Source organism: Barbus barbus (genome assembly GCF_936440315.1).
Source record: "Barbus barbus genome assembly, chromosome: 47".
NCBI classification, from domain to species: domain Eukaryota; kingdom Metazoa; phylum Chordata; class Actinopteri; order Cypriniformes; family Cyprinidae; genus Barbus; species Barbus barbus.
The window spans coordinates 13,363,390-13,390,672 of record NC_136725.1 but is presented as its reverse complement, the minus strand read 5'-3'; the positions used below and the strand labels follow the sequence as shown (position 1 = coordinate 13,390,672).

General features: G+C 37.4%; 2 protein-coding genes across 5 annotated transcripts in view; both read left to right on the top strand.

Moving 5' to 3' along the window:
• The window catches only part of LOC306866134 (protocadherin alpha-C2-like), a gene marked incomplete at its 5' end in the record, with an annotated part of 56,852 nt that extends 33,957 nt beyond the window's left edge, over positions 1–22,895 (top strand). For 2 of the 4 annotated variants that reach the window (XM_079411183.1, XM_079411182.1), the window contains 3 exons: positions 6,155–6,213; positions 12,160–12,248; positions 20,136–22,895. In XM_079411183.1, coding sequence (XP_079267309.1) covers positions 6,155–6,213; positions 12,160–12,248; positions 20,136–20,446 — 459 coding nt within the window. In that variant the 3' untranslated portion in view covers positions 20,447–22,895. Of the gene's footprint in view, positions 1–455; positions 3,013–6,154; positions 6,214–12,159; positions 12,249–20,135 lie in introns of those variants that run through there. The other 2 variants (XM_079411185.1, XM_079411184.1) reach the window with 2 other exon arrangements.
• Positions 22,896–24,342: 1,447 nt separating this feature from the next.
• The window catches only part of LOC306866132 (protocadherin gamma-C5-like), a gene marked incomplete at its 5' end in the record, with an annotated part of 92,278 nt that continues 89,337 nt past the window's right edge, over positions 24,343–27,283 (top strand). The window contains one exon of the mRNA XM_079411166.1: positions 24,343–26,817. Within this exon, the coding sequence (XP_079267292.1) occupies positions 24,427–26,817 (2,391 nt within the window). The remainder of the gene's footprint in view (positions 26,818–27,283) is intronic.

Here is a 27,283-nt window from a genome sequence, read left to right as displayed (position 1 = left end):
ACAGCAAACTAAGGTTTGCTTAACTAAAACAAAATAAAATGAATTAATTAATCATTTAAAAAAATTACTAAATAAAATGTCATTTTTACTTTTGCTTTAGCATATTTACAATATTAAACCGTACAAATAGGTTTTGTGTTTTTTAATACAATTTTGTTTACCATGGCAAGGTGGCTTGAAACTGAGAGAGAAAGAGAGAGAGAGAGAGAGAGAGAGCGCGCACGGCGAAATATGCAGCACCAGTGGCAAGGAAACACACCCGTCCGCTGCGTGCAGAGGGGAAAAAAAGGATAAGCGCGGACAAAGGAAATATGGACGCATCCGAGAACTATCCGTGCGCGTTTAGAATGGAATTGACAGTTAGGCCATTGTGCACATAATTGCAAAACCTTTAATGCTGAAGTGGGAGGCAAGATATTGCAAGCTGACAAGGCGGAGTGCTGTTTTTAATCCGTCTGCGGATCCTATGATCTTGCGATGGCTGTTGCAGGGATATGTGATTGCCTAGACAAAAAAGTGCCTCTTTCTTTTTTGCTATTTTTATTATTTTGTGGCCTTGCTCTCGGGCAAATACGATATTCCGTGCCAGAAGAATCGGATAGTGGAACGATTGTAGGTGATATTGCACAGGATTTGGGTTTGGATTTTCGAAAGCTCTCCACCCGAAAGATTAAGGTAACGTCTGACAGCGGCAAAAGGTACGTGGACCATAAGAATGGAAAATTATTGGTAAACGAGAGAATTGACAGAGAGACACTGTGTGATACAAGCGCCGCGTGTGTTTTGAATCTAGAGGTTCTTCTTGAGGACCCAAATGAAGACCATAATGTCGAGGTGGAGATAACAGACGTGAATGATAATACGCCGCAGTTCCCCAGAGACGAGTATCAATTGGAGATCACAGAGTCGGCTTTGCCGGGCTCTCGTTTTCCGATCGAATACGCGCAAGATTCGGACATCGGTACCAATTCGGTTCGATTGTACCGCCTCAGCCCAAACGAGCATTTCGCTCTCGATTCCAACAAGCCTTCGTTGAATACTAAGCACATCGAGCTCGTTCTCAAAAAGCCCTTGGATCGCGAGCTCGCCCCTTACCATCAGTTAATACTGACAGCGACAGACGGTGGCACACCAGCACGAACAGGTACCGCAAAAATTAACGTTCGCGTCTTAGATTCGAATGACAACAACCCCGTTTTTGACAGCTCAGTATATAAAGTCAAATTGCTTGAAAATTCGCCCAAAGACACTCTGGTTGTCAAACTCAATGCCACAGACCAAGATGAAGGAATAAACGGGGAGGTGCTTTATTCATTCAGCAGTTACACCCCAGACAGGGTCAGGCAGATGTTCAGCATGGACACCAACACTGGAGAAATCAGAGTCAAGAGCAATGTGGACTACGAGGACACTAATTCATATGAAATGTACATCCAGGCCATGGACAAAGGCCCAGCACCAGTAGCAGCCCATTGCAAAGTGGTGGTGGAGGTCGTGGATGTCAATGACAACGTTCCAGAGATCGTGCTCTCGTCTTTGTCCAGTCCAGTGCGTGAAGATGCCCGTGCAGATACCGTGGTGGCTCTGATCAGTGTGACTGACCGGGACTCTGGCCCTAACAAACAGGTTACCCTTGAAATTCAACCTGGTCTTCCTTTCAAAATCAAGTCCTTTAGAAATTACTACACCTTGGCAACCTCTGCCTTTCTTGACCGCGAGACCACAGCAGCCTATAATGTCACCCTCAGCGCTACCGATGCCGGCAACCCTCCCCTTTCGTCTCAGAAGACCATTCAGGTGGATGTCGCAGATGTGAACGACAATCCTCCACGCTTTGAGCAGACCTCCTACACTGTGTATGTCACGGAGAACAATGCACCTGGAGCCTCGCTCTGCACCGTCAAAGCTCAGGACGCGGATGTCAATGAAAACGCTCGCATCACCTACACGGTCCTAAACGACAACAATCACGGGATCCCGGTTACCTCCTATGTGTCGGTTAAAGCAGACACAGGTGTTGCCTATGCCCTGCGCTCCTTTGACTATGAGTCACTACGGGAGTTTCACTTCCAGGTTAAAGCTCAGGATGGGGGTATCCCACCACTCAGCCGTGTAGCCACTGTCTATATCTACATAATGGACCAAAACGACCATGTGCCCGAGATTGTGAGTCCTCCAGCCAATGGCACACGCTTAACAGAGACGGTCCAGAAAAATGCAGAGCCTGGAACTTTGATCTCAAAAGTAGTGGCTTATGATGCAGATGCAGGACAGAACGCATGGGTCATCTATCTGCTGGACCAGGCCAGTGATCTGGATCTATTTAAAGTTCACGAACACACAGGAGAAATTCGTACAACGCGGCGCGTCCTTGAAGACAACTCCACCTCTTTCAGTCTAACTGTATTAGTAAGGGACCATGGCGAACCACCTCTGTCATCCACAGCTACAATCAACGTCGCTGTCATGGAGGTGCCACTAAAAGTCACACCTGACCCCAAACGAATCATCCGCCCTCACAGCTCTCTCTTGTTTTCCAATGTGACACTGTACCTCATTGTCGCCTTGAGTGCCACCACCTTTGTGTTCTTGGTGACCGTGGTTGTGCTGGCTATCGTGCGCTGCCATGCCTACTGCACCCAGCCCGGGTCCTGTTCGCCCTGCTGCGTGTCCCAGAAAGCCCAAGCGGAAGGTGGTTCAGGAGGGGGCGGCGGAGGTGGTGGTGGTGGTAGCTCTCAACCCAATAACAATGTGGTGCTTAGACGAGACCTCAAGGTCGAGCCTCATTATATTGAGGTCCGGGGTAATGGCTCTCTGACCAAAACTTATTGCTACAAGACCTGTCTGACTGCTACATCGGGCAGCGACACGTTCATGTTCTACAACACGGGCCGACCCATCAGTGGCACCTGGGGCTCCGAGCGATTTTTTACCGGAGGGAGCGGATTTGTTCGCAGGCTTAGTATGCCAGATGCAGCACTACAGGTGTGTCTCATTAGAAAGTATATATCTGTAAAAATGCAAAAAAAACATTTAAAAAAAAAAAATTATGCCAGTGTTTGGGGTTTCACATAAAACGAAACGAACAGTAAATAAATAAATAATAAAAATAATAATCATTTAAATAAAATATAATCATAATGTGATGCATCACACGGAAATTTTTGAGAATGTTTGTTTATTGATTTTTTACCATAAATTTAGTCATTCTTTTTGAGTATTTTGTAATTTAATCTGCAAATGATATGGTTATTCACATTTTTTTTCTTCTAAAAACTATCCATCATACAAGAATTTCTGAGAATGTTTGTCTATTTATTTTTACCATAAATGTAATCATTCTTTTTGAGTATTTTGTAGATTTAAACCACAAATTATATGGTAATTCACTTTTTTTTCTTCCAAAAACTCATTATATAATATTTAACCAGGAAATGCTGTATGTTATGTTAAACAAATTCTCACCATTTATTTGCTATGGCATTTAATATATATATAGATATATATATATATATATATATATATATATATATATATATATATATATACATATATATATATATATATATAGATATATATACATATAAATTGGTTACACAAAACCCTAAAATGTTCTCATGCAGTACAAGGTCTAAATTTAAATAAAACTAGATATATTAGAAACCAGAATTGAGCTTTAGCTCAAAATAGTGCTACTCTTGTTTCCAGTATGTTTTAGTGTAAAAGGTCATTTGGTCAGACCAAGAGATGCAATAAAGCTCTGTGCCCACGTGTCAGAAGCTTTTGACCTTGTCATCTCCTGTTGTACTGTGCGGTTATCTAGTGCAGCTTTACAGTGCTTTGCTTCACCGTGCATTAGTGTCAAACATCAAGACTTTCTAGAGTAGCACATTGCATTTGAGATGATTCAGGCGTTTGCTTCCACATCTGAAGCTGTCATCACATTTTCAGGATTATTTCCTTCCTCCCACTCCCATGCCACTGTCTTTACTCCAAGATTGTGTTTGAATTTCAACATTATTTTCTGTACACTATATTACACTGAAGTTTATATATTTATTTTGGGTGCCACATAGACCATTTTGGGGAAAAAACTCTTCACAGTTAATGCAGATAGGATACATTTTAGTATATTGCCTTGCAATGCATTTGCTGTCATAGATGTTCAATCGATGTGTTTTTGTCAGTGTAATTGGCGTGAATTCATGTTCACTCTGTCAGCCATGAATTCGTGAAATGCGTTTTAATTAGCCAGAACATGATCCAAAGGCTGTGCAGCCTTGATCTCTGGCTCATGGGAGGAGATGTTGCAGATGGTTTAAAAAAGACACACATATTCTAAAAATGTCTACAGTACAAGAATAACTAGAGTTTGCAGAGATGCTCTTGACAGCCTCAGATATGTTGTGAGAGGCACTGCAGCACATTCGACACTGCAGAGGATTTAGGAGCAGAGGCCGTCTGTCCAAGATAAGAGAGCAGGCAATGAAATTAACCTCCAGCCTTTGATTCTCAAGCCCTGCAAATTACATTGTGGGAGCGAAGCGAAGTCTCTTTGCACACACTCTCTCCCCCCTGAATTCACCTGATTAAAGAATGTTATTTACTCAAATTATCTGGGCCATTCTCTAATGCGTCATCCTATCGCATATTACCCAACCTAGTTTTTTTTCCTTTACTAGGGCAAATATAAAAAGAGTGGCAACTACGTGCTTGTGCTCTCCCTCTGTGCAAGGCCATTTAATTCATTCACTGTGAACTGCTGGAGGAACAGAGGACCATCTTATGTTTGAAGCTTGCAAGGTGAATGGTCATCTTGTGAGCAGTGCTCAGATTGAGTTGCTTTGGTTGAGAACAGAAAATGCTCAAGTATCATGTTACATGAGGTCAGCTGGTATCCCAGGATGATATCATTCCGTACCATGGGGACTGAGGAGATGGATGCTGGGAGAAGAGAAAGATGTTTAGGGACTTGGTGTTGAGCAGAAAGGGCTAAGTCATTTATAAAATATGTGGAAATGACTATAGTGATGTACCGATATAAACATTTTGGCTGATACCAAATAAATAAAGATTTATTTCAATGTTATGGCTGATAAGTGGTAAATGGCTAATATTAAAATTATGATTCTATAATAATAAAATTATAAAATAAAATCTATAAATAAAATCACTACAATCAGTCATTTTAAAAGCTATGAAATGAATTTAGTCATCACAGAATTACAATTGAAAATATAAAAGAGCATATTCAGTCATAAAAACTATTTCATATAAAACTTATTTAAGATTAATTTGAATGAGCACTAAATTATGGCAAATATTATCTACACTGTAAAAATGATTTTCAAAGTTGTAAATGAATAATAAATATTATTGGAATATATTTCACAAGAAAATACCATTTGAGTCTTCCTACTTCAAAATTTATTTTTTTATTCAATGTGTTCTTGCCATTTCTTTGAAACAATTTTCACTCAATTTTACTAATTAACTAATTACCAAGTAAATCTGAGACTTTTTTATAGTTTAAATGTAAAACCATACTGAAAGAATGGTGTAGAAACAGTTTTCACTTAGAAATTTCACTAGTAAATTTCACAAATAATTGCAAAGAAATTGCAAGAAAAACGTTTTTCTTTTTTTTTTCTTTTTTTGGAAGTGGAAAGACTCAAATATTATTTTCTTGTAAAACCTGCTCCAGTAATTTTTATTAACAACTTCAAAAGTGTAGGTGGAATTGATCGTATACGTAATAAAATATCTAATATCTGCCAGTGCCAATATATTAAAATCACTAATATCAGTCATTAACCATATGGTACCATATATCGTGCATCCCTTGTAATGTAGTGTATGTTATTAGGTGAATGTCAAGTGTCCTTCATGTGGTTTATTATGAAGAACGCTCTCTCCACACATACAAGTTTTATACCAGTGAGTCATGGGCCATGGCATAGTGCCAATAACCGTCCCTGTAGTTCTGGTCTCCTTTAGCTGTGGTTCATATTAAAATGCAAGACAGAAACACACACACACACACACAGAGCAACATGATTTATTGATGAGAATGTATCTAACCCTTTTCTGTCCTTCCACCCCTTCTTTCCTTCTACGTCTCCTCATCTTTCTCTCTCTTTATCTCCTTCTCCAGCCCAAAGGACCAAATGCTGACTGGCGTTACTCTGCGTCGTTGAGGGCAGGAGTGCAGAGGTAAGCACTTTTGCTGTTAATAATGTCCTGAAAGAGTTACAGTCCTCTTTGAACAAATATGGAAAACATCTCTTCTACAGATGCTGTAGCTAAATAAGAATTAAATGTTAAGTGTTTGTCCTGATTTTGAGTTCGGTAGCTGAATAAAAGTGTAAAAGCACTATGAATCATGGCTATCTCTAATTTCCTAATTTCCTGACGGGTAATAATCAAATCTGGACCCTCAATGCCATTATGGAGGAAACCATCTTGTTTGAACTTAATCAAATAGAAGGGAGAGCAGAAGCTAAAAAGCATCTTCAAAATATTATACATTACATAAAATGTTTAAAATGATTTTCATTAAACAAAGAATTGCTATTTCACTCTTTAGAAAAAATCTTACACTTTTACAGTAAGGTTCAGTTTGTAACATTAGATATTGCTTCAGCTACCATAAAATAACAATGAAAACTATTCAGAATTTAGTAAGGTTAATGATGTTTTTCTTTATTTATAAATATACTATTGTTCATTGATACTGATATTTTTATTTTAGTATTATTAATGTACTACTATGGTATTTATTCATATTTTGAATTGCCTTTTATTTTTATATTTTCAGTTTTCATTTGATTATTTAATAATTAATATAATAAAATGTAATAATTAATAAGGTTTTAATCATTATAATTAGTTTAATTAATATTTCTATTTAGCTTTATTATTATTATTATTTTACTTAAATATGTACAAGTACTTAAACATGTTTTTGTTTCATTTAGTTGCCAGAGTATGTTTTACAGTTTAGGTTTTTCATCTAATATTTAAATTGTATTTTATTACAATATTATTATAAAACAATTTTAATAGTTTAATATACTTGAGTTAACAGTAACAACACTGGTTTATACAACTTACTGAAACAGCATTGTTCATATTGTTCAGATCATAAAGTCTGATGCACTACGAATATATTTTTATAGTATTAACCCATTTTAAGCTTACTCTGTCATCCGATATTTTTCCCCCTAGATATATATTGATTACAAAGTTAATTTAGGAAGCAGTGCAAATCAGAAATATATCAGATTCAATTCCACCACCACATGAAATTATAGAATAATAGGTATACTAATTTGACTCTGTATATGTTTGTTGTCGATCAAATTTAACAAAAGAGGGTGGGATAAGAAATTACAAGGAGCCAGTTAGTAAAACAGAAAGACTGTCAGTTCTTCTGTCTGTAGTATCTGTAATAGAGCCTCATCCAAACACCAGAACCATGACCACCAGGAGCTCTCTGACTTCTTCCTGACCTCTTGTCTCTTCCTCTGTGGACCAACTGTGCTCTGTCTGTCTTCATCACGCACAAACACAAGCTTTGAAGCATTTGCTAAGGGCCTTTCCCTGGCATAGTGGCTCTGCAGTCTGATCTTGAGTATGTAGGTCATCAGCATTCTCCACAGCAGATGCACAGTCCTTCACAACCAAGCATAAAGGACAAGTTAGCAGATGAGCTGATTGTGTGAGCTTACCCACACCCGATAAGCAGGGTATTTCGATGCTCAAATACTGACAAAACGAGTCATCTCTGAAATGCAAAATATTTATTCTCCAACTCTTTATATATGCACACACACTTACATCTGGAGACAACAAGGCCCCCTCCTCTATCCACCACAGACATACAGTTTCTAAAGGGTGAATGTTTTATGCAATGTTGTGCTACCCTGTGGGCTCATCTCCGGGGATGGTTTTGTGTGTGTGTGCGTGTGTATGCGTGTTTTATGTGGTTTTCTCTGACTGAAGGCTGGTGCAAAAAAGGGCACAGGGGACATTACACACAGGGGACAAATTAGATGGAATTTTAGTGAGACACCTAGAGCACCATATAAGCATAGTACAAATCTGCATACTAAAAAAAAAAAATACATTAAGATATGCACCAGTATTAAATTCAATATTAATTCTGTCAGATAAGATGATTGTTATGGCTGATAACCGATAAATTGCATATATTAAAATTTTATATGGTTTTATCAAAATAAATTAAAAATAAAACACTAAAATAGAAATGTAATCATTTTAAATGTTAATTTAGGGAAAGGTTAATTTAGACATCACAACATTATAATGTACAGAATATTCACTTTGAGATTTAGAGACATTTTGAGAGAATTTGTTATTAAATTATTAGTGTTTTTAAAGTGAGCATTAGATGAAGGTAAAAGTGATATTAACATTATTATTTTTAAATAGAAGAAAAGAGAGCATGCAAAACTGAATAGCCAGTATCGACTGATACCGATAAATCAAAGAGTTTTAATATTGTGCATTAAATTTAATTAATTAAATTAATCAAAAGTGACAGTAAACACATTTATAATTTTTCAAAATATTTATATTACAAATAAATGTTAAGCACTTGTCAAATGCTGTTAAGCAGAAATTTTTCTTGAGCATCAAATCAGCATATCATAATGATTTCTGAAGGATCATGTGACACAGAAGACTGAAGTAATGGCTAATGAAAATCCAGCTTTGCTGTCACAAAAATGAATTACATTTTAAAGTATATATACAAATAGAAAACAGCTATTTTCAATTATAATAATATGTATTCTAATAATGTATTTGTGATCAAATAAACGCAGCCTTGGTGGTGATCATAAGAGACTCAAAAAATATTTTACCAACTCCAAAATTTTTAACGATAATGTAAAGTATATTGCATATTCTTAATTGAATTGATTGTTTGAATTTCAACAGTTATATGTAGTTTAATTTCAGGAGGGCATCTAAAAAGTTTTCTGTAAGTCAGTATGTCAAATTATTATTATTATTATTATTATTAAATCTTAGATTTACATGATGTATTCATATAGCATGTTCTCACTCCCAACTCGTCACATATTGAAGCTTGGTCAAGACCACTTGGCGTAGCTTTTTGATGTGCAAGGGACCCCTTTTGCGTAATTTTTCGACGTGCAGAAACCCTTGGCGTCAATATGCTGATGTGAAAGGTACTGGGAATTTTATCGTTATGAATGATTAAATTATATATTGTGTAATAATATTGCCATTATTGCATATATGTTGGGGTGTGATTTTTTTCAATGTAAACAGTCACAACAGTTTTATTTATATTACACTATTTACACATTCATGAGCACGTAACCCAACCCCTGCTCCTAAACCTACCATTTGTCAATAAGACTCAAGATATAACAGGCAGATACAACTACCGTGAAATGTGTTAATATTCCAAGTCTTCCGAGGCAAAATGATTGATTTGTGAGAGGAATAGATGCAATCGCCGTCTCCGTCCACAGTAAAGCCCATCCTGTGTGCTGCTGCTGCAGTCTCTGTGCGCGAATTCAGAAAATGCCGCCAGAAGAAGCCTTACATCAGCCTTGGTTGTGAAATGCTCGTGACTGATTGTGTCATGCAATGGGACGGGACTATGCTTTTTAATGAGATGTGAGCGCGTTAACAGAGCGGGATCATTTTCAGAGATTAAAACCTTATGTTTTACACTCTTCTTCGCATAAAGACATCGTATGGCTTCAGAAGACATGGAATGCAACACGACTTGTTTGTAATGCTTTTGCTTGTTTATGGTCATTTTTTGCAATAAATACCTGTTACTGCACTTGTATTTGTTTGTCACATGTTTTATATTGTTCAGAAGTGGGTAGGTTTAGGGTAGAGGTGGGGTTAGATGCTCCAATGAAAGTATAAATTTATATAAAATTATTTATATTTTTTACAAATGCATGCAAACCATTAAATTAAGACGAACAACTGAAAACAGCGGAGGTTCCTGCAAGTCGAAAAATGATGCTAAAGGGGTTCCTTGAGCATCAAAAAGCGACACCAAGTGGTCCTGACCAAGCTTCAATATGTGACGAGTTGGGAGTGAGAACGTGTTGATTCAGAACTTTTTATTGACCCTCAATGAATCAAAAATTGCTAAATTGCTCAACTCTGTCATACTCCCTCTTCATTTAGACTTAATCCAAACACCTCCAGAATCCAAACCTTCTCTCCAGTGGCTTTAAATCCACACCCCTCAATCGACAAGCCTCTCCTTAGGCAATAAAGTTACTGATTCACTCTGCCACAAGGCACGGGTGCATTTCAGCTTTGAGGGAATTAGAAAGATCCATCATGCTAACACACACACAGTGGATGAGAGTTATGGGAGCTGAAGCAGGCTGGGCACACCCTGTGCTGCATTGCAGATGCCCTGCTATACCCACTTCCTTTTTGCTCCTCATGTCTGTACATTTATAATGGATGTATAGGAGTGCTGTGGCAAAATTCGCAGTCTTGCTCTTTATGTGGGTGCTTGTCTGATCGTGGTTTCCATGGTGATAAACACACCGATTGTGCTGAAAGCCAAAGGCCGTTGCTGGAAAAGGAAATGAAATGTCCCTTTAACGTAATGCTTTTTAATGCATACTCACAGCTCTAGGGTACAGCGTGGTATTGTTGAAATTTTAAGTACATACTACATCTTCAACTGTCTACCAAATTCCCAGGCTTATGTTATGCATGGCCCGCTGACAGTCCGAGAGAGAGAGAAATGGAGAGAGGAATGGAGGGAAGATAAAGATGGTAAAGAAACTGAACAATGTATTAGGGGAAATCAGATTATAAAATGGGCCTTTGCAAGAGTAGATAGGCGCTGAAATGGTAATATATTTCCATACAATCTTTTCCATACAATATTTTGCTCTTTGATGAACACTTTCACTTTTATATCATCTTTCTTTTCACATTTCTTCTGTTTCTTCATCACATCCTACACTGCAGAAAATCCTATTCGTATTGCTATTCCTATTTAATTTTTTTACTAATACTTTAATTAAGCAAGGATGCATTAACTTGATCAAAAGTGACAGTAAAGAAATGAATAATGTTATAAAATATTTATATTTAACATAAATGCTGTTATTTTCACATTTACATTCATCAAAAAAATAAAAATAAAATAAATATATATATATATATATATATACAAATTCCATGAAATTTTAGGCAGAAATTTAACTGTTTTCAACATTGATGATGATAACAATGATGATGATGATGATAATAATAATATTTTTGAGCACCAAATCACATATTAGAATGATTTCTGAAGAATCATGATGTGACACTGAAGACTGGAGTAATGACTGATGAAAATTCATATTTGCATCACTGGAGTAAATTACATTTATAAAATATATTTAAATAGAAAATAATTATTTTAAAGTGGAACAATAATTCACAATATTACTGTTTTACTGTATTTCATCACATAAATGCAGCTTTGATAAGCATAAGAGACTTCTTTCAAAAATATAAAAAAATCTTAATGACCTCAAACTTTTGAACAGTATTTTATATTCATGATACAAATCTTAACACTTCATTTAATGTCGCTACTCTTGTGGATGTTAAAAATATCTAAAATATACTTCAAAATAAATATTTTACATTCAAAATATATATTTTAATATACTTACAAAGAGGCTATTTTTGTATCACCTTCCTGCCTTCTTTCCTGTGTATATTTAAACACTCTATCGATGTGCTTTCCAGTCAACATGTCTGAAGGAGTTAAAACATCATGACACCATCGTGACAACTCGCACGCCGCACAAACATCACCTCATGCACAGACACATTAGATCACAGATAGTCTAGCACACTCTGTCACATGTACCTTCACCATCACGCACACCTTCAGACCAAAGCTTAAATAAATACATGCGAACACAGCAGCTCTTGACACATAACACAACTGTCCCTCTCAGCTGCCACAGCCCAAAAATGAAGCTGTATTTTAATGTGAATTATTTTTCGAATCAGTTTTACTGAACATTTTCTCTGTGTATTTTTAATAGCACTCAAAAAAAATACTGGATGTCTGATATGTCAAGACCACTGACATGCTAATTGTTTTCTTTTTAGTTCTGTGCATATGGAGGAGGCATCAGCTGTGATGCAGGGAGCGCAAGGCATGCTGGTCCAGAACTGGCCCACAGTCTCCAGTGCAGCAGGTGAGGTCACATCTTAAAGACGTCTGCAGTGTAATTACATTTTAATCATCTGAAACCAACGACTCCATCATCTTCTCGCAAAACTTCATGCTCTTGCTAATCTAGTAATTTTCTCACTAGCAAATTATCATGTTCATCAACCTATTACATCTGTTTTAATTAATATGCCTAATACATATGGTGATTCTGGATTTCTCGTAATGAATCTTAGGAAGAAATCAAGACCGACTGAAACTTTTGACCCAAATTGAAGCTGATTCAAAGTGACATGGATTCATGCATGTTTAAAACAACCTGTTTAAAGCAGGTTAGGTTTATTCATCCAAAAATGTCAGCTCTTCCTCTCTCTCTGTCCTCTTCTTGCTCTTTTACAGTCTTGCATGCCCTGAAAGATCCTCAATCCAAGTACAAGATGTACTTTGCGTTGTCTCTTTGTGTTGCAATACTGTTCCCAAGATCCAAAATGACAGGGAACAAGTCTGCAAGTCTGGCTCGAGCTTTCCCATTCATTTTTTTCAGACTTTCATGCATCTAGCAATCCAGACAATGACTTGCTGTGGTCTGTGGTGTGTCATTTTTATAGATCTACTAGCATGTTTTCCTTCTCTTCTTCCTTAGAAGTCTATTCTTTATTAACATGTACTGATGTATCAAGGCCAGTCCTTCCCTGACAGGATTTCATTTGAAATTTAGTGGTGTGTCCCTCAAACGCCTCATTTCAGCACATAATTAAGCAACATAATCATTAGTTGACACAATGAACCAAATGTGTTTATTTTGGGTAAGTGCACAATGGCCAAGATCACAATTTCAGGAGTGACAGCCGCATTTAAATATGGGAGTGAATCCCCTAAATTCTCGTTTTGTGTGTTTGGTACACACAAATCTGATCTCTCTCTTGAAATTGCAGTGATTGACACTAATGTTCGTCTGGCATTTGGTATCTGCTATTTTTGACTTTTGTAAGTGATATTACAGCAATTAAAGACTAATTACGTTCGGTGATTTTTAACTAAACCACTGTCAACAGAGCCATCATGTTGTGCTTTTGTTTGTCATGTCTACATAAGCATGTCTATATAAGCAACACGTATTAAGTGTCTTTGGGCTTGTCTTGGCCCATAAAGCAATCCAGTTTATGGAGGTAATAAAGTAGGCAAGTGCAGGTAGAGATATTTTGGTATGTGGCTTATTTTCAAAGATAGAGCATTTGGATTTTTTTATGGGCTCTTTCTTATTTGCTTACCTAATTCCATGTGATTTTTTTTTTGTGCCGTGCATACAGAAGAGCAACACAGCTGATTTGAGTTTAAATATATCATTAACAACTAGTTGTTCAGGGGTTGCATCTCCCATACAACAACTCGCTGCATAGTATGATATATTGTTGTGAAACTAACTGTTTCCTGAACATGGTTGCATTTCTGTGGTTTGAACCATGTTGGTTCAACAATATAGGACAGTTGTTAAAGGGATAGTTCACCCAAAAATGAAAAATCTGTCATTAATTACTCACCTTCAAGTCGTGTCAAACCCATAAGACCTTCGTTCGTCTTTGGTACACAAATTAAGATAATTTTGATGAAATCTGAGAGCTTTCTGTCCCTGCATAAACAGCAACACAACTGAAACATTTATGGCCCAGAAACGTAGTGAGGACATTGTTAAAATAGTCCATGTGACATCAGTGGTTCGACCGTAATGTTATGAAGCTACAAGAATAATTTTTGAGTGCAAAGAAAACAAAAATAATGACTTTATTCAACAATTTCATCTCTTCCGTGTCAGTCTCCGCCGCCATTCATGAGAGTACCATGGCGTACCATCTTTTTTAGTTCATCGTCTGCATATTCTAGTTCAAATAAGTAAGGCTGGGAAAAAAAAATTGCTAATAATTTTCTCTGTCGATATCTTCTGACATGTTTATGAAGACTGTTTTATGTACAGCGTGCATCTTCTTCTGCTTGTAAACAAAGCGCAGTGCATCCGAGTTCTACGTCAGCAGCACCACACGCATGCATCGCAGTACTCTCGTGAATGGCGGCAGAGACTGACATGGAGAAGAAAAGATAGTCGAATAAATTTGTTGTTGGTTTTTTTTCTTTGCACACAAAAAGTATTCTCGTAGCTTCATAACATTAAGGCTGAACCATTGATGGCATATGGACTATTTTAACAATGCCCTTACTAACTTTCTGGGCCTTGAACTTGAAAGCTGCATTGCTGTCTATGGAGGGTCAGAAAGTGCTTGGATTTCATCAAAAATATCTTAATTTGTGTTCCGAAGATGAATGAAGGTCTTACGGGTTTGGAACGACATGAGGGTGAGTAATTAATGACAGAATTGTCATTTTTGGGTGAACTTTTCCTTTAATGTCCACACATGCAGGTGGTAGAAAAATAACTTCTGCAAATGTATTAATTCAAGATCTCAGAGATGATGCTGTAATGAACATTGCTGCTGATGATTACTTCACTATTTTTGTTCTTTTCCATTTTGCTTTATTTTAGGTTCGATTCATCACGGTCCCCTCTTACGTCATAGTTACCCATTTATTCATATGTGCACTCTTAAAAAAATGGCACTTATTAAGGACATACTAAAATATATAGATTCAAATGTATATATATTTAAATGCAACATATTTAAAATATATAGATTTTACTGCATGTTAGCTTGCTTTTTGTGCATAATTTGTTTAAGACCACTTGCCATACTAAGAGGAATCTATGCTTCTAACAGCAGGTCTAACCACAGTTCCAACCACACAGGTTTGCAATGCTGTTTGTGAATGTTTGTTTCAAATATGGTTTTGGGAAACACTGAAACATCGATCTATGATGGTAACGACGTAACTTAAGATAATAGCTAAGTAACAGTGCTTTTGGGAAATTCACCCCAGTGTCACTACCTGAATTTTTTAGGAGTTGTAGAAGGCAGTAAGTTACTGAACTGTTTGTGTACAGAAACAGGATTAAGCATTAAAAGGTAAATTGACAACCCAATTTACCTCAAGTGTGTACGTGCCCATTTTGCTCAAATGGCAACTTTCATTTACTCTGCTGAAGTTCAGAACCAAAGTATCTAAATATTGTTATGCATGAGGCCTGTTTGGGGTTATTGAATTTGCATTACTGAGATATGCTTCCCCTCAAAGATCAGCCAGATAGACAGAGGACAATCAATCTAATGTGCCATTATAGGAATGAAGCAACACTGGTGGGTCTCCTGGGTGGTGGATGGTGGATCTATTGACAAGCTGATAGAGCAGAGCTGAACTGGAATGATGGCAGACAGTCGGAAGAAACGGATATAATAAGTGGGACAGATCGAGAGAGGCACAGAGCGAAAAAAGAAGAGAGGAGAAAGAGAAATTCATTGATCCTTTATTAGCAACTGCAGAGAGGTGAAGCAGAAGGACGAAATACACAACGCGAATCTGATAGACTTTTGAAACCCAGTGTAGTTGTTCAACTAAATAGTGTTTATTAACAGGCTAATGTTGTGTTATTGAGGCAATGCAGGTGTGTTGTGTAAGCGCTGGTTTAGTGCTTGTAAATTACAACACGGTTGAGGTCATGGGAACAGGAGGAGCGGAAAAGAGGCCAAGCAGGAAAATGAGACAGATGAATATGAGAGATATATGAGGATGCTATACTGAGTCATTTATAAGATAAAGCATGTGGGATGCAGAGAGACGGCAAGTAATAGAGGAGGAAAGGGATGATAGAATGAGAGTGATGCTGGAAGAGACGAGGGGGGATGCGGGGGTTGGAGATGCACAGAGGTTCAGGATTGGCAGACCCCTCCGGTGGTCCTGTTGCTAGGAAACACTGTGTGACTAGTTGCCAGGCAACAACACTGAATCTTAGATACTGCAGCAGGAGCAGCTGGGAGTGGGCGAGTGGGGGTGGGGGAGGAGGTTTCCATGGCAACCAGCCCTACTCAAAATGGAAGAACGAGCAAGGTGTGGAAGGGGAGAGGAATGGACAGGTAGAAACATCACAGGACAAAATAAAGACCAGAGGCCTGAAAGGACCAGAAATAGCACAAAAAGTAGCACATATGCATCCAACACATGGATGCATATTAGATCAAGTATTTGGCTTTAACTGCACACATTTATCTGGCTGCACTGATATAGCAATACAATACATAATTCTGCTCTATATCGTTTCTGTCAGGCATAAACCTCAAATGTCCAAAGCCGCTACTTACCATGAAATGGGGGAAATAAATATATAAATAAATACTGTCAAAGTTAAAGTTGATATTATGGCTTAATGTATGGTTGGACACTTGCATGTGGCATATTAGTAACATTTTACTAAAATTATGAGAACAGAACAGGATTTTACCAATAGTTTGAGGATCCAGTGGAGTGACAGGTTTTTTTTTTATTACTTTTCATTGGATAATTTTTTGTAAAACCCACCAACAAACATAAAGGGTGGCCAATAGCATTGATTTATGGTAAAAAAAAAAAAAGATTAAATGATTAATTATATTTTATATTATTTAAAAGGAAAAGTAATAATTTTGGACATTTGGATATAGAGTGGGGGAACTATGACGTCACTCTGTAGGCGGATCGGCTGTTAGCATGAAACTGGTTCCCTCGACAAAAACCCAATAGGATTTTCCCAGAGGCTTTTGGATAATCGCAAAAAATAAGCTCTGTGTTCAATCATAGTTCATGAAATTTACACGTTTTGACCATCGAGATAATCTTTACAAAGTAATACAAATTTTATGAATTTTGAAGCCTAAATACAAGCGCCAGAACTAAAAGTCTAACATTAGGCTATAAACGAACTACAGCACCACGGTCGCTCTCCTTCAACGTCACCACCACCATGTTTCCGACCACTTTTAAACTTATTTTTAGAAACATTTTCCATGATAATTATTTACTCTGGATGAATTTTAATCCAAAAGAGCACGAAACTGTAAAAGCAGGTTAGAATGAGTTCCTGTTCGGCGTGATGACGTTGAATGTCTCCGATAGCGCCTGTAGTCCCATTTAGCAACTTGTTAGCAACCGTCTTTTTAAAGAAACGTAACAGCTTTAAAAAATCACGAGTGGGGTGTAACTGGTGTGTTTTATGTCGTAGAATAAAACGTGAAAGTATCTTGAGCCTGTGTAAACCACGGACCTTATTTAAGGGATTTAACCAAAATCCCATTCAAAAAACCCATTGACTCTGGGATGATGGAACCGGAAGTGCTCAAATGCTAACTCGCTTCCGGGTTTTCGCCTACAAAGTGACATCATAGTTCCACCACTCTATTAAGGCTAAACCACAGAACAGCATTATCTAATGACCATAATACCCTCTTTGGGCACAATTAAGGCAAATAAAATAATCAAGCTAAAATCTATCACAGTCTTGACTGAATATCAAGACATAGCCCTACCCCCGCATTACCCCCCCCCCCAAAAAAAAAAAGTTAAAAAGTGCATAGAAATAAAATTTCTATATACAATGCCTTGAAAACATTTACTCTATAATAATCATAATTTTAATTTCTGGCATAAAATTTGGCATAAATTCTGAGTTTCAGAGTGATACAACTATTCTGAGACAAAATAAAAGAAAAGAAAAGAAAATATGGAATAATAAGTAAACTGCTTTACTGTTTATTACTAGTTGAAAAACGTTAGCAGAATTGAAGTCATGTGGTGCAACCAACAAGCAGAAAGATTCAGGGACAAAAATATTATTAGTTTTCACGTTTATATTTAGAGACATTAAATGTAAAGTTCTTAAATGGTACAATTATTTTAACCATATGAAAAAATGAATACAAAAGTATAGTAATTTATTGAAAAATACATTTAAAAAATGCACTTCAAACATACACACGCCTTCTGTGATGAACATGTTTTTAATTTCTAGAATAAAATTAATTTGGAATGAAGTCAGAGTGTCAATGCGACAAGTATCCTGTTATCATACTAAAAAGAGCATTATTAAATGAATAATTTCTTAAAAAGAAAACCAAAACTAATTTGGCATAAACTTTTATTTTATTTCTTTGGGAATGAATGAATGAATGAATGAATGAATGAATGAATGAATGAATGAATTAATTAATTAATTTAGAAAACTGCCTCACTGCTCATTAACAGTTGAAAAACATTTGCAGAATCAAAGTTATGTGAAGCAAACAACAAATGGATTTTTTTTTTAAATGTGGACGCTTTTGTCACTGACTTGTACAACAAAGAGAGAAATGCAATGAAAGTCAGTTTTAGACTGTTGCTTCCAGCTCCACTCTGCCAATCTTCTCTTTAGTCTCATGAGGACAAAAACTAGTCTGCTCAGCTGACCTGCTCTGACATGAAACTTAACACACAGACACACACATGTACTGATATTGCTGCCATAATGAAAGCCACAGGGAGATGGAATGAGATGTGACTAACACATGAACACATGAGTTACTCTCTCACTAGAGATCTGACCACTCTGCAAGTAAATGCTACAACTCTAAACCACAATTTCTGCCCTTCTCAGCCAAATGTGATCTGTCAAGCCCAGGGGATGGCACACAGTGCTTCTGTGAATGTGTGCATGTAAACACTCCCTCATTGACTCTTTTCTGTGCCATCTGTATACCATGACTGTTCTGTATGGATGGAGAGGTGGTATATTTTTAGGATGGTCAAGATTATACATAATAGATCAGTAGACACAGAAAAAAAGAGCAGTTTGCATATTAATGGCAGGTAATATATGTCTAAATTTAGACGTGCCTGAAACTGAGCAGGAGAAGGATTTCTAATTTAGTCTAGTTGTTGTGCACACACATAGACACACAATCTACCCATGCAGATTAATTTAAGCTGAGAAAAATGGATAATCCCTGCTAGGTTTTGCATTTATTGAAATAAGCCGTGCAGTACTGTCATAATAAGCGTACAGATAAAAAACAAACAGAATTGCATTTCAGGGCCATGGTGAGATCTAAATAAAACACAGAAATTGAAGTAGGTCATGGAGTAACTGGTGTGGCAAAGAGCCCTGTTTCTGTAGGGAAAGTAGTACATAAGTCTCTCACTCTGGACTCAGCTCTCTGTCCCTGTTGGGGTAGTACACTTTCAAACATGAACATTGTATGAAAGTGCACTCCAGAGTGATGCAGTGTCCCTCTCTGTGTGTATTACTTGTAGGTTTAGATCAGTGTTAAATAATGAAAACCAACGTGCTTCTCCAATCAGGATTTTGATGCAAATTCTTTTTGCCATACATCTCTAGAAAGAAAGAGAGGATTAATTATTGTTTTTTTTCCTATTCTATTCTATTCTATTCTATTCTATTCTATTCTATTCTATGTATATTGGCATGTGCCAAGAAATACAGTGTTTTTAAAGAAAAGTTTAAATGCAGAGACTGTGTTGTGTAAACATGAAGTAAAAAGGGATAACATTCATTAATTCATGTATTTATTTATTTATGTCATGATTTATTAATAATAAATGTATTATTCATAAACAGTTTTTGGGGTCACACCATATTAAATTTTACAACTGCAATTAACCCTACCAAACTTTTTCATTTCAAGATTTTTGTTTTGTTTTTTTGGTTATAATATCAGGACACGTTGCATCACTCTAACATTTCTGCCTCCCTAAAAAATATCAAAAATTTAATTCTACTACTAGAAATGTAGGGCTTTCTTCACTGAAAGCTCCTCATAAAACTTGAATTGCATATGTAGTTTCACTGTAGAAACCCATTGTTAGGTGTCTATGTCTCAAGTCATTTAATAATTGTGTGATCTTATTTTTTACTTTTGATCCATTAGACAACACAGTATCTTGAGTTATATGAGGAAAGCAATGATGACACAATCTAACCATTGTAATTTTTCTCACTCAGATGGGGAGGGAGAGGGACAGCTGTCCCCTCCTGTTGGAGCTGGAATCAACAGTAATAGCTGGAGCTTCCGCTACGGTGCAGGCCCCGGCTATGGTCCTCCACAAGCCCTGAAGCCGGGAGAGATCCCCCCTGAAGCATTCATTATTCCCGGCTCTCCTGCCATCATCTCCATCCGGCAGGACCCAGGTGCCGTCGATGATAAGGGCGAGTTCATCACCTTCGGAAAGAAAGAGGAGTCTAAGAAGAAGAAAAAGAAGAAGAAGGAAAAGAAGGACAAGAAGGATAAAGGAAAAGATGATGGCGAGGAGTAACGTCCCACTACAATATTACAGCTATCAACTTATATTTGTAGCAAATGCTGACAGAAAGAGAAAACGTAAACCTGAAAATTTAAAGAGAGGAGAAATTCCTTCTGTATACCTTATTTACCAATTCCAGTTGAAGAAAGAAGAGAGTTTGTGCTGTACGCACAAGCATAAAAATAGCAAATTAACCCTGTGAACCTGTGACTCTGATTGGCTATTTTTCTAGTTCTGGCACAGAAATTGATCAGCAATGTCCAAGAAAGAACTCTAGTCTGCAAAGTGCAAACCAAGCCCACTCGCACCTTGTAAATGACATTTTCAACCATGATGAGGGAAGTCCCTCTCCTCTTTTAAAAGGATCAAATGAATCCAGTTAAACTGGATATGAACTCATGCCATACCAAGAGTTTTCTCTAACTCCATCTCTGCCTTCCTCCCTCAATATCAAGCGGGGAAGAAACAACCACCCCTGGCCCCATCTCACTCTTTGATCTGCTGAAAACAAAACTTTGTAAAAGAAAAAAGACACTACAGCTTTATCAGAAAAGCCAGTGTCTGATTTCTAGAGCAGATAAAAAATAAACACCTACAGAGATGGGAATGTAGCAGCGAAATTACTTGCTATACACTCACAAAAACATCCTAGAACAGGGCACATAGATCTCTAACGCTTCTGTCCTGCTCCCAAAGTAATGCTGAAATCTCAGAATGATACTTAACTCAGTATATTTTTTAAGAGCAAGTAAATCTCATCTTATACAGTTCAAAATCATGCACACCCATGATTTGTATGAATACAAATCACAAATTGATGTGCGTTCTTGCTCTCTGATGCATAACACACTACGAACAGGCTGTCCACATGCTGTACACCTAAAATCACCACAGGACTGAAGCACAACATCCTCTCAAAAGTCTGTAAAATAGTAGAATGAATGCTTGTGGCTTCATTTCAAAACACACCCACTTCCTTTGCTGCTGTTTTGAATGTTTGATAGATGTCATCCCACTTCCTGCCAGCTTTATGTCTTAGTCCAGCTACTTGCCCTTAGCTAAAGCTTGTAACTTTCGCATATCCAATGTTGCCAACCTCCCTTTAGCTGGTGTGCATTGCTGGCCCCATGTCAGTACTGCCCCCTGGTGGCTCGTATTGTACAATGTGACAAGAAAGTGCAGAAAAATCAAGTTAATATTATTGTCACTTCTGCTGGAAACATAAGCACAGGTACTGGCCCCTACATGCACACACACACACACACACTCAAGACACACCAGTGTTTATGCTCTCACAGTAGTTGAACCACCATGGACTATGCAGCCATGATTATGGACATGTTTTACTACAGTATATGGTGCTTTCTATAGGGCAAAAATAGAGGTTGAGTGGAGATTAGACCGAGAAGACCACAGTGTTGGGCAGTACAGAGTTTTTCTACTGTATATAATCAATGATGAGAGAAAGCTTCATGACATAGTTGTTGGATTCACATTTTGTAAATAATGGGAATGTTTTCTTAACATTCAGACATCATGCTTAAATTTTCTGTTTTTAAGAGTGAGCGCATCTCTCCTTTCTTTCCCTTCTAAGTCTGTAGAGATACTGTTCAGTAAAGGAGAGATGTTCGTGCTGCTATGAGACCGTATCATCACAAAGCACTCACTCACACACACACACACACACACACACACACACACACACACACACACACACACACACACACACACACACTCTCACTTGAGTCTCTTTCAGGTGTGGTTCAGTGCTGTCAGATCACCCAGTGACTGTTTTGCATGTTAAACGCAATTAAAACAGAAATTATATATAGATATTAATGAACAGATATGTTTTTCATAATAATTTTTTTCTCATTTATGATAAAACTGGAGATGTGTATCATCTCTGCTGAAGTATGTAGACATTAATCAGATTATTCAAACTCAAACATACACTGATTACAGAAATGCATAGAGCGTAAAAAGAAGACACCGAAACTATGTCGGCTCTGTGGCGATCAACGTTAACATTGACATTCTAGCTATATGTAATGCTGTAGTGTTTTTGTCTAAATTGCTTTTCTTTACAACCTTATGATTTTTGCAACTTGAAAGGATCAATCCTTCGTTTTGTGCTAGGCTTTGAAATCAATTAACACTGTAATGTGAGCCAGTTCATACTTCCCTGTGATATAAACCTCTCCCTTCAAAAAAAGAAAAAAAAAAATCAAAAATTATAAAACAAGAAATAAAAAGGTCTATGTATTCTGCTTGTGTGTAGTAATAATATATCAATTCATCCAGTGCCTAAGTGGCACTATGCTTTTAACTTTGACAGTGCAAATCTGTTAGATAATTTTTTTGTACACCTGCTCATCAGTGTAATGGTGTTTATTATTTTATATTACTTTATGAAATCTGGCAATGTGTTGTTTATATATCACAAATAAAGTTTTCTTTCATAAGTATTGAAGATTTATGTGTGGTTTTTATTTTACCTCTCTATATTGTCAGTAAACAGCATTGGATTGAATAACAGTCTCTATTAAATATTTGTTCATCTTCACTAAAAATAAAATTACCCCACATGCACTTTATCTTAAGCATCGTGCTAACCTACCACTTTTTACCAGCTGGATATTTGTCATTAAACTGGTTCCCAGCTTACAGTGGCAGGCCATGTAACTTGACTGAGCTTTCTATTGCAAGAATTTCAGTGACTATTCAAAGAAGGTGGACCTGAACGTTTCACCAGCACAAATCATAAATCTTCTGAAACAAAGTGTTATTGTTCTCCAATGAATGAAATACAAGGATTAAATTAAATTCGCGTGTTTGGGTCGGAAATTATTTGAAGTAACGCGAAATGCAAATTTGAACGGCTGAACTTTGAGTGTTAATATGATAAAATAGTGGAGTATAATAATGTATGCATTGAAACTGCTATCTTTCGGGTAGCATTAGCTTTTTCTGCAACATTATTATTTACGTTTGGTGCGCACACACACACAAAGGCGATGCATTGAACTTGGAAAATAGGCAGCTGGCTGTTACGCAGGGTACCAGATGTGTGCAGTTCAAGTTAAATACAGTAGAAATAGGCTGTTTCTTTTCCATTTTATCAGTTAGCAAATGTAGCGCATTGACTTCTCTATTCCTTTATTGTTGTTTCTATTTTTAGCCTTAATTGGTACTCTCTCTCTCTCTTTCTTAACTATGTATACTCTATATTCTTAAGCATTTAATTTATAATTTAACTTCAGTATGTTGAATATGGAATACCTTTTCAAATCAAATTTAATTCAATGGACATTTTAGCCTATATCTGCAGTTGGGCAGTATTTAAGCTGTCTTGTTCTGCGACTATACGGAGTGCGCTGTCCATGGTTCTGAAAACATGCGCCAGTTTGTGGCGTGTGTAGCTGGCATGAACTACATATATGCATGCTCTAAAAATAATTATAAATAAATGAATCTTCATCCATATAAATGCTCACAGACAGTTTCAATTAAAACAAAGACTATAATCTCATATCAGTAGGACTACTGTTGGTTTATGTGGTTTATCCACAGTGTGAACAAAAGCCCATGGTAATACTTAATGTATATTTAGGATTTTGTATTAACCATGTCTTCTTTTTAGAAAATAATACTATTTCAGGGTTACCTGTGACATACCAGGTAAGAATAAAACTGTGGATAAACCTGCATTACCAAAAAAAAAAAAAAAAAAAAACTATTTTCACAAATTATGGGGGGCATCTGCTCACCATGAGCATGAACCTCGCAGACTAAACCTAAACTCAATTCAACCACACAGCGTCGCTGTTGACTAACTCTGCTGTTTTAGGGCATAAGAACACACCCATTGGTGCGGGTCTCTTTCTATTCTGTTAACATTTGTCCGAAAGAGCAGCGCGGACGACGACATAAATCGGTTGTTTGTGGAGAGCATTTCGAAACAACGCTTTACTTTATTACATCAAGAAAATATGGCGAAAATGCCTAAACTGCGTTTGGACAAATGGCGATTATGGATAACATCGCTTCTCTTCTGTATTGCCGCTGCTGATGTTCGTTATTCCGTGCCGGAGGAAACAAAGACAAAATATGTGATTGGAAGTTTAAGTAAGGACCTTAATTTGGAGTCCGATCGCTTGAGGTTTCGCAAAGCCCGTTTGGATTACCAAGGCGATAAAAGATATTGTGAAGTAGACCTAGAATCTGGAAATCTTTTCGTTTCGGAAAGGATCGACCGAGAGATGCTGTGCGGAACGACCTCCCCCTGCCTCGTGCACTTTGAATTTATTCTTGAAAATCCTTTAGAGCTTCATAACGTTGTTTTGGAGGTCCAGGATATCAATGACAACCCTCCTGTTTTCCCCAAAGATTCGTTTAAGCTAGAGATAAGCGAAGGAGCACCTACCGGAAGTAAATTACAAATAGCTCGGGCACGCGATTTGGATGTTGGAATGAATTCGGTCCAGACATATAGTCTTAGTCAAAACAAACATTTTGTTCTTGATACAAAATCAAATAAAGACAGGTATGTGGACATTGTTTTGAAAAACAGCCTGGATAGAGAAACAAAAGGAGAGCATTCCTTGATATTGTCGGCGGTGGATGGGGGGAATCCTCCTAAATCTGGAACTGTTGTTATTGAAGTGTTCGTGATAGACGTGAATGATAATGCACCCGTATTTTCGCAGCCTTTGTACAACACTCATTTATCCGAAAATGCAGCACTCGGAACGTCTGTCATCAAAATTGCTGCGACCGACGTGGATGAGGGCGCAAATGGACAAATAACATATTATATCAACCACCTATCTGACAACACAAAAGAATTGTTTAAAATTGACGAAAATGATGGAGAAATATCTGTGATTGGACAGCTGGACCACGAGAAGTCCTCGTCCTACGAGATTGAAGTGCAGGCGGAGGACGGTGGAGGTCAGACAAGCCACTGTAAAATTGTTATTGAAATAGATGACATAAATGATAATGCTCCTGTTATATCAGTAAAGTCTCTGAAAAACCAAATCCCAGAAAACATCCCACCCGGTTCAGAGATCGCTGTAATAAACGTGAAGGACCAAGATTCTGGTGAAAACAGCCGGGTTAGTTGTTCCATTTCTTCAAGTCTACCATTTCAACTACAGCCGTACATCAAGTCTTATTTCATTATCACTACAATTCGTTCGCTTGATCGGGAGCAAATCGAAAATTATAATGTAACAATAACAGCAAGGGATGGAGGTACACCCCCCTTATTCTCGAATCTAACTCTGAGCATACAAGTTTCAGACATCAATGACAACTCCCCTACATTTGAGTTACAGACATATGCTGTTTATATAAGTGAAAATAACACACCAGGCACTTATGTTTGTTCTGTCAATGCAAATGACCCAGACTGGAGACAGAACGGGACTGTACTGTACTCTCTGGTTCCCAGTGAAGTCAATGGGGTCCCAGTGTCCTCGTTTCTATCTATTAATGGAGATACAGGGGTGATTCATGCTGTAAGATCATTTGACTATGAGCAGTTCAGAAACTTCAGTGTCAAAGTTGTTGCCAGAGACAATGGATCTCCACCGCTCAGCAGTAACGTGACTGTGAAAGTCTTCATAACAGATGAGAATGATAACTCTCCACAGATATTATACCCTGTTCCTGATGGAAAGTCTTTAATGACTGAAATGGTCCCTAAAGCGACTTTCACAGGCTCTCTGGTGTCCAAGGTGATCGCTGTAGATGCTGACTCTGGACAGAATGCATGGCTGTCCTATCAGATTGTCAAATCTACTGATCCGGGACTTTTCACCATTGGTCTCCATAGTGGAGAGATCAAAATACAACGAGACATTTCTGAAACTGACAATATGAAGCAGAACCTTGTTATTTCAGTGAAGGATAACGGTCAGCCCTCTCTGTCTACAACCTGTGCTGTAAATTTACTAATTTCTGACAATCTTTCTGAAGTTCCTGAACTTAAAGATATGACTTATGAGGACAGCAACTCTAAATTAACGTCCTACTTGATCATTGCATTAGTTTGTGTGTCCACCTTCTTCCTGACGTTCATCATACTGATTGTGGCAGTGAAGTTTTGTCACAGGAGAAAGCCCAGACTGTTGTTTGATGGAGCAGTTGCTGTTCCCAGCGCCTATCTGCCTCCCAACTATGCAGAGGTGGATGGAGCAGGAACACTCCGCAGCTCGTACAATTATGACGCGTATCTAACCACAGGCTCCCGCACCAGTGACTTTAAGTTTGTGAGCTCGTATAGTGAAAACACACTTCCTGCTGGTGGGTCTCTGATAAGAAGTGACATCGATTCTAATATGTTGCGCCTGTCTGACGACGGAGAATGTACAGAGGTAAATATCTGTTTTGATTCTTAAAACCTGCCTGTCTCTATTGTGACTCCGAAACACATCTTAAAGAAAAAAAAAAAAAACGATGACGATGATGCCTCAAGTCCTTAAAATGCGTTCGAACTGATTTTGTTTTGTCTTCCATTGATATTTTAATATAAGATCTTTTCCAAAATCTAGAATGCTTTCCTTTTGATTTTCGCTACTTTTAGTGTGAGGAAAACCTTTGCTAGTTGTACCTTCTTGTAACAAAATAAATCATAGTATCAGCGCCTCTGTCTGCTCCTGAGCCTTATGTTATTCAAATTTTAATACCCTGAAATCATTTCAATACCCTGAAAGAGTTGTAGACTACGGTGCCTTTAGAAATTTACCTTTAAAAATGAAATAAGTTGACTGACTAGAGTAACATTTTGCCTGTAAATATGTTCACACTACGCAGTGTGTCGCTGTTGATCTATGCAGGGAA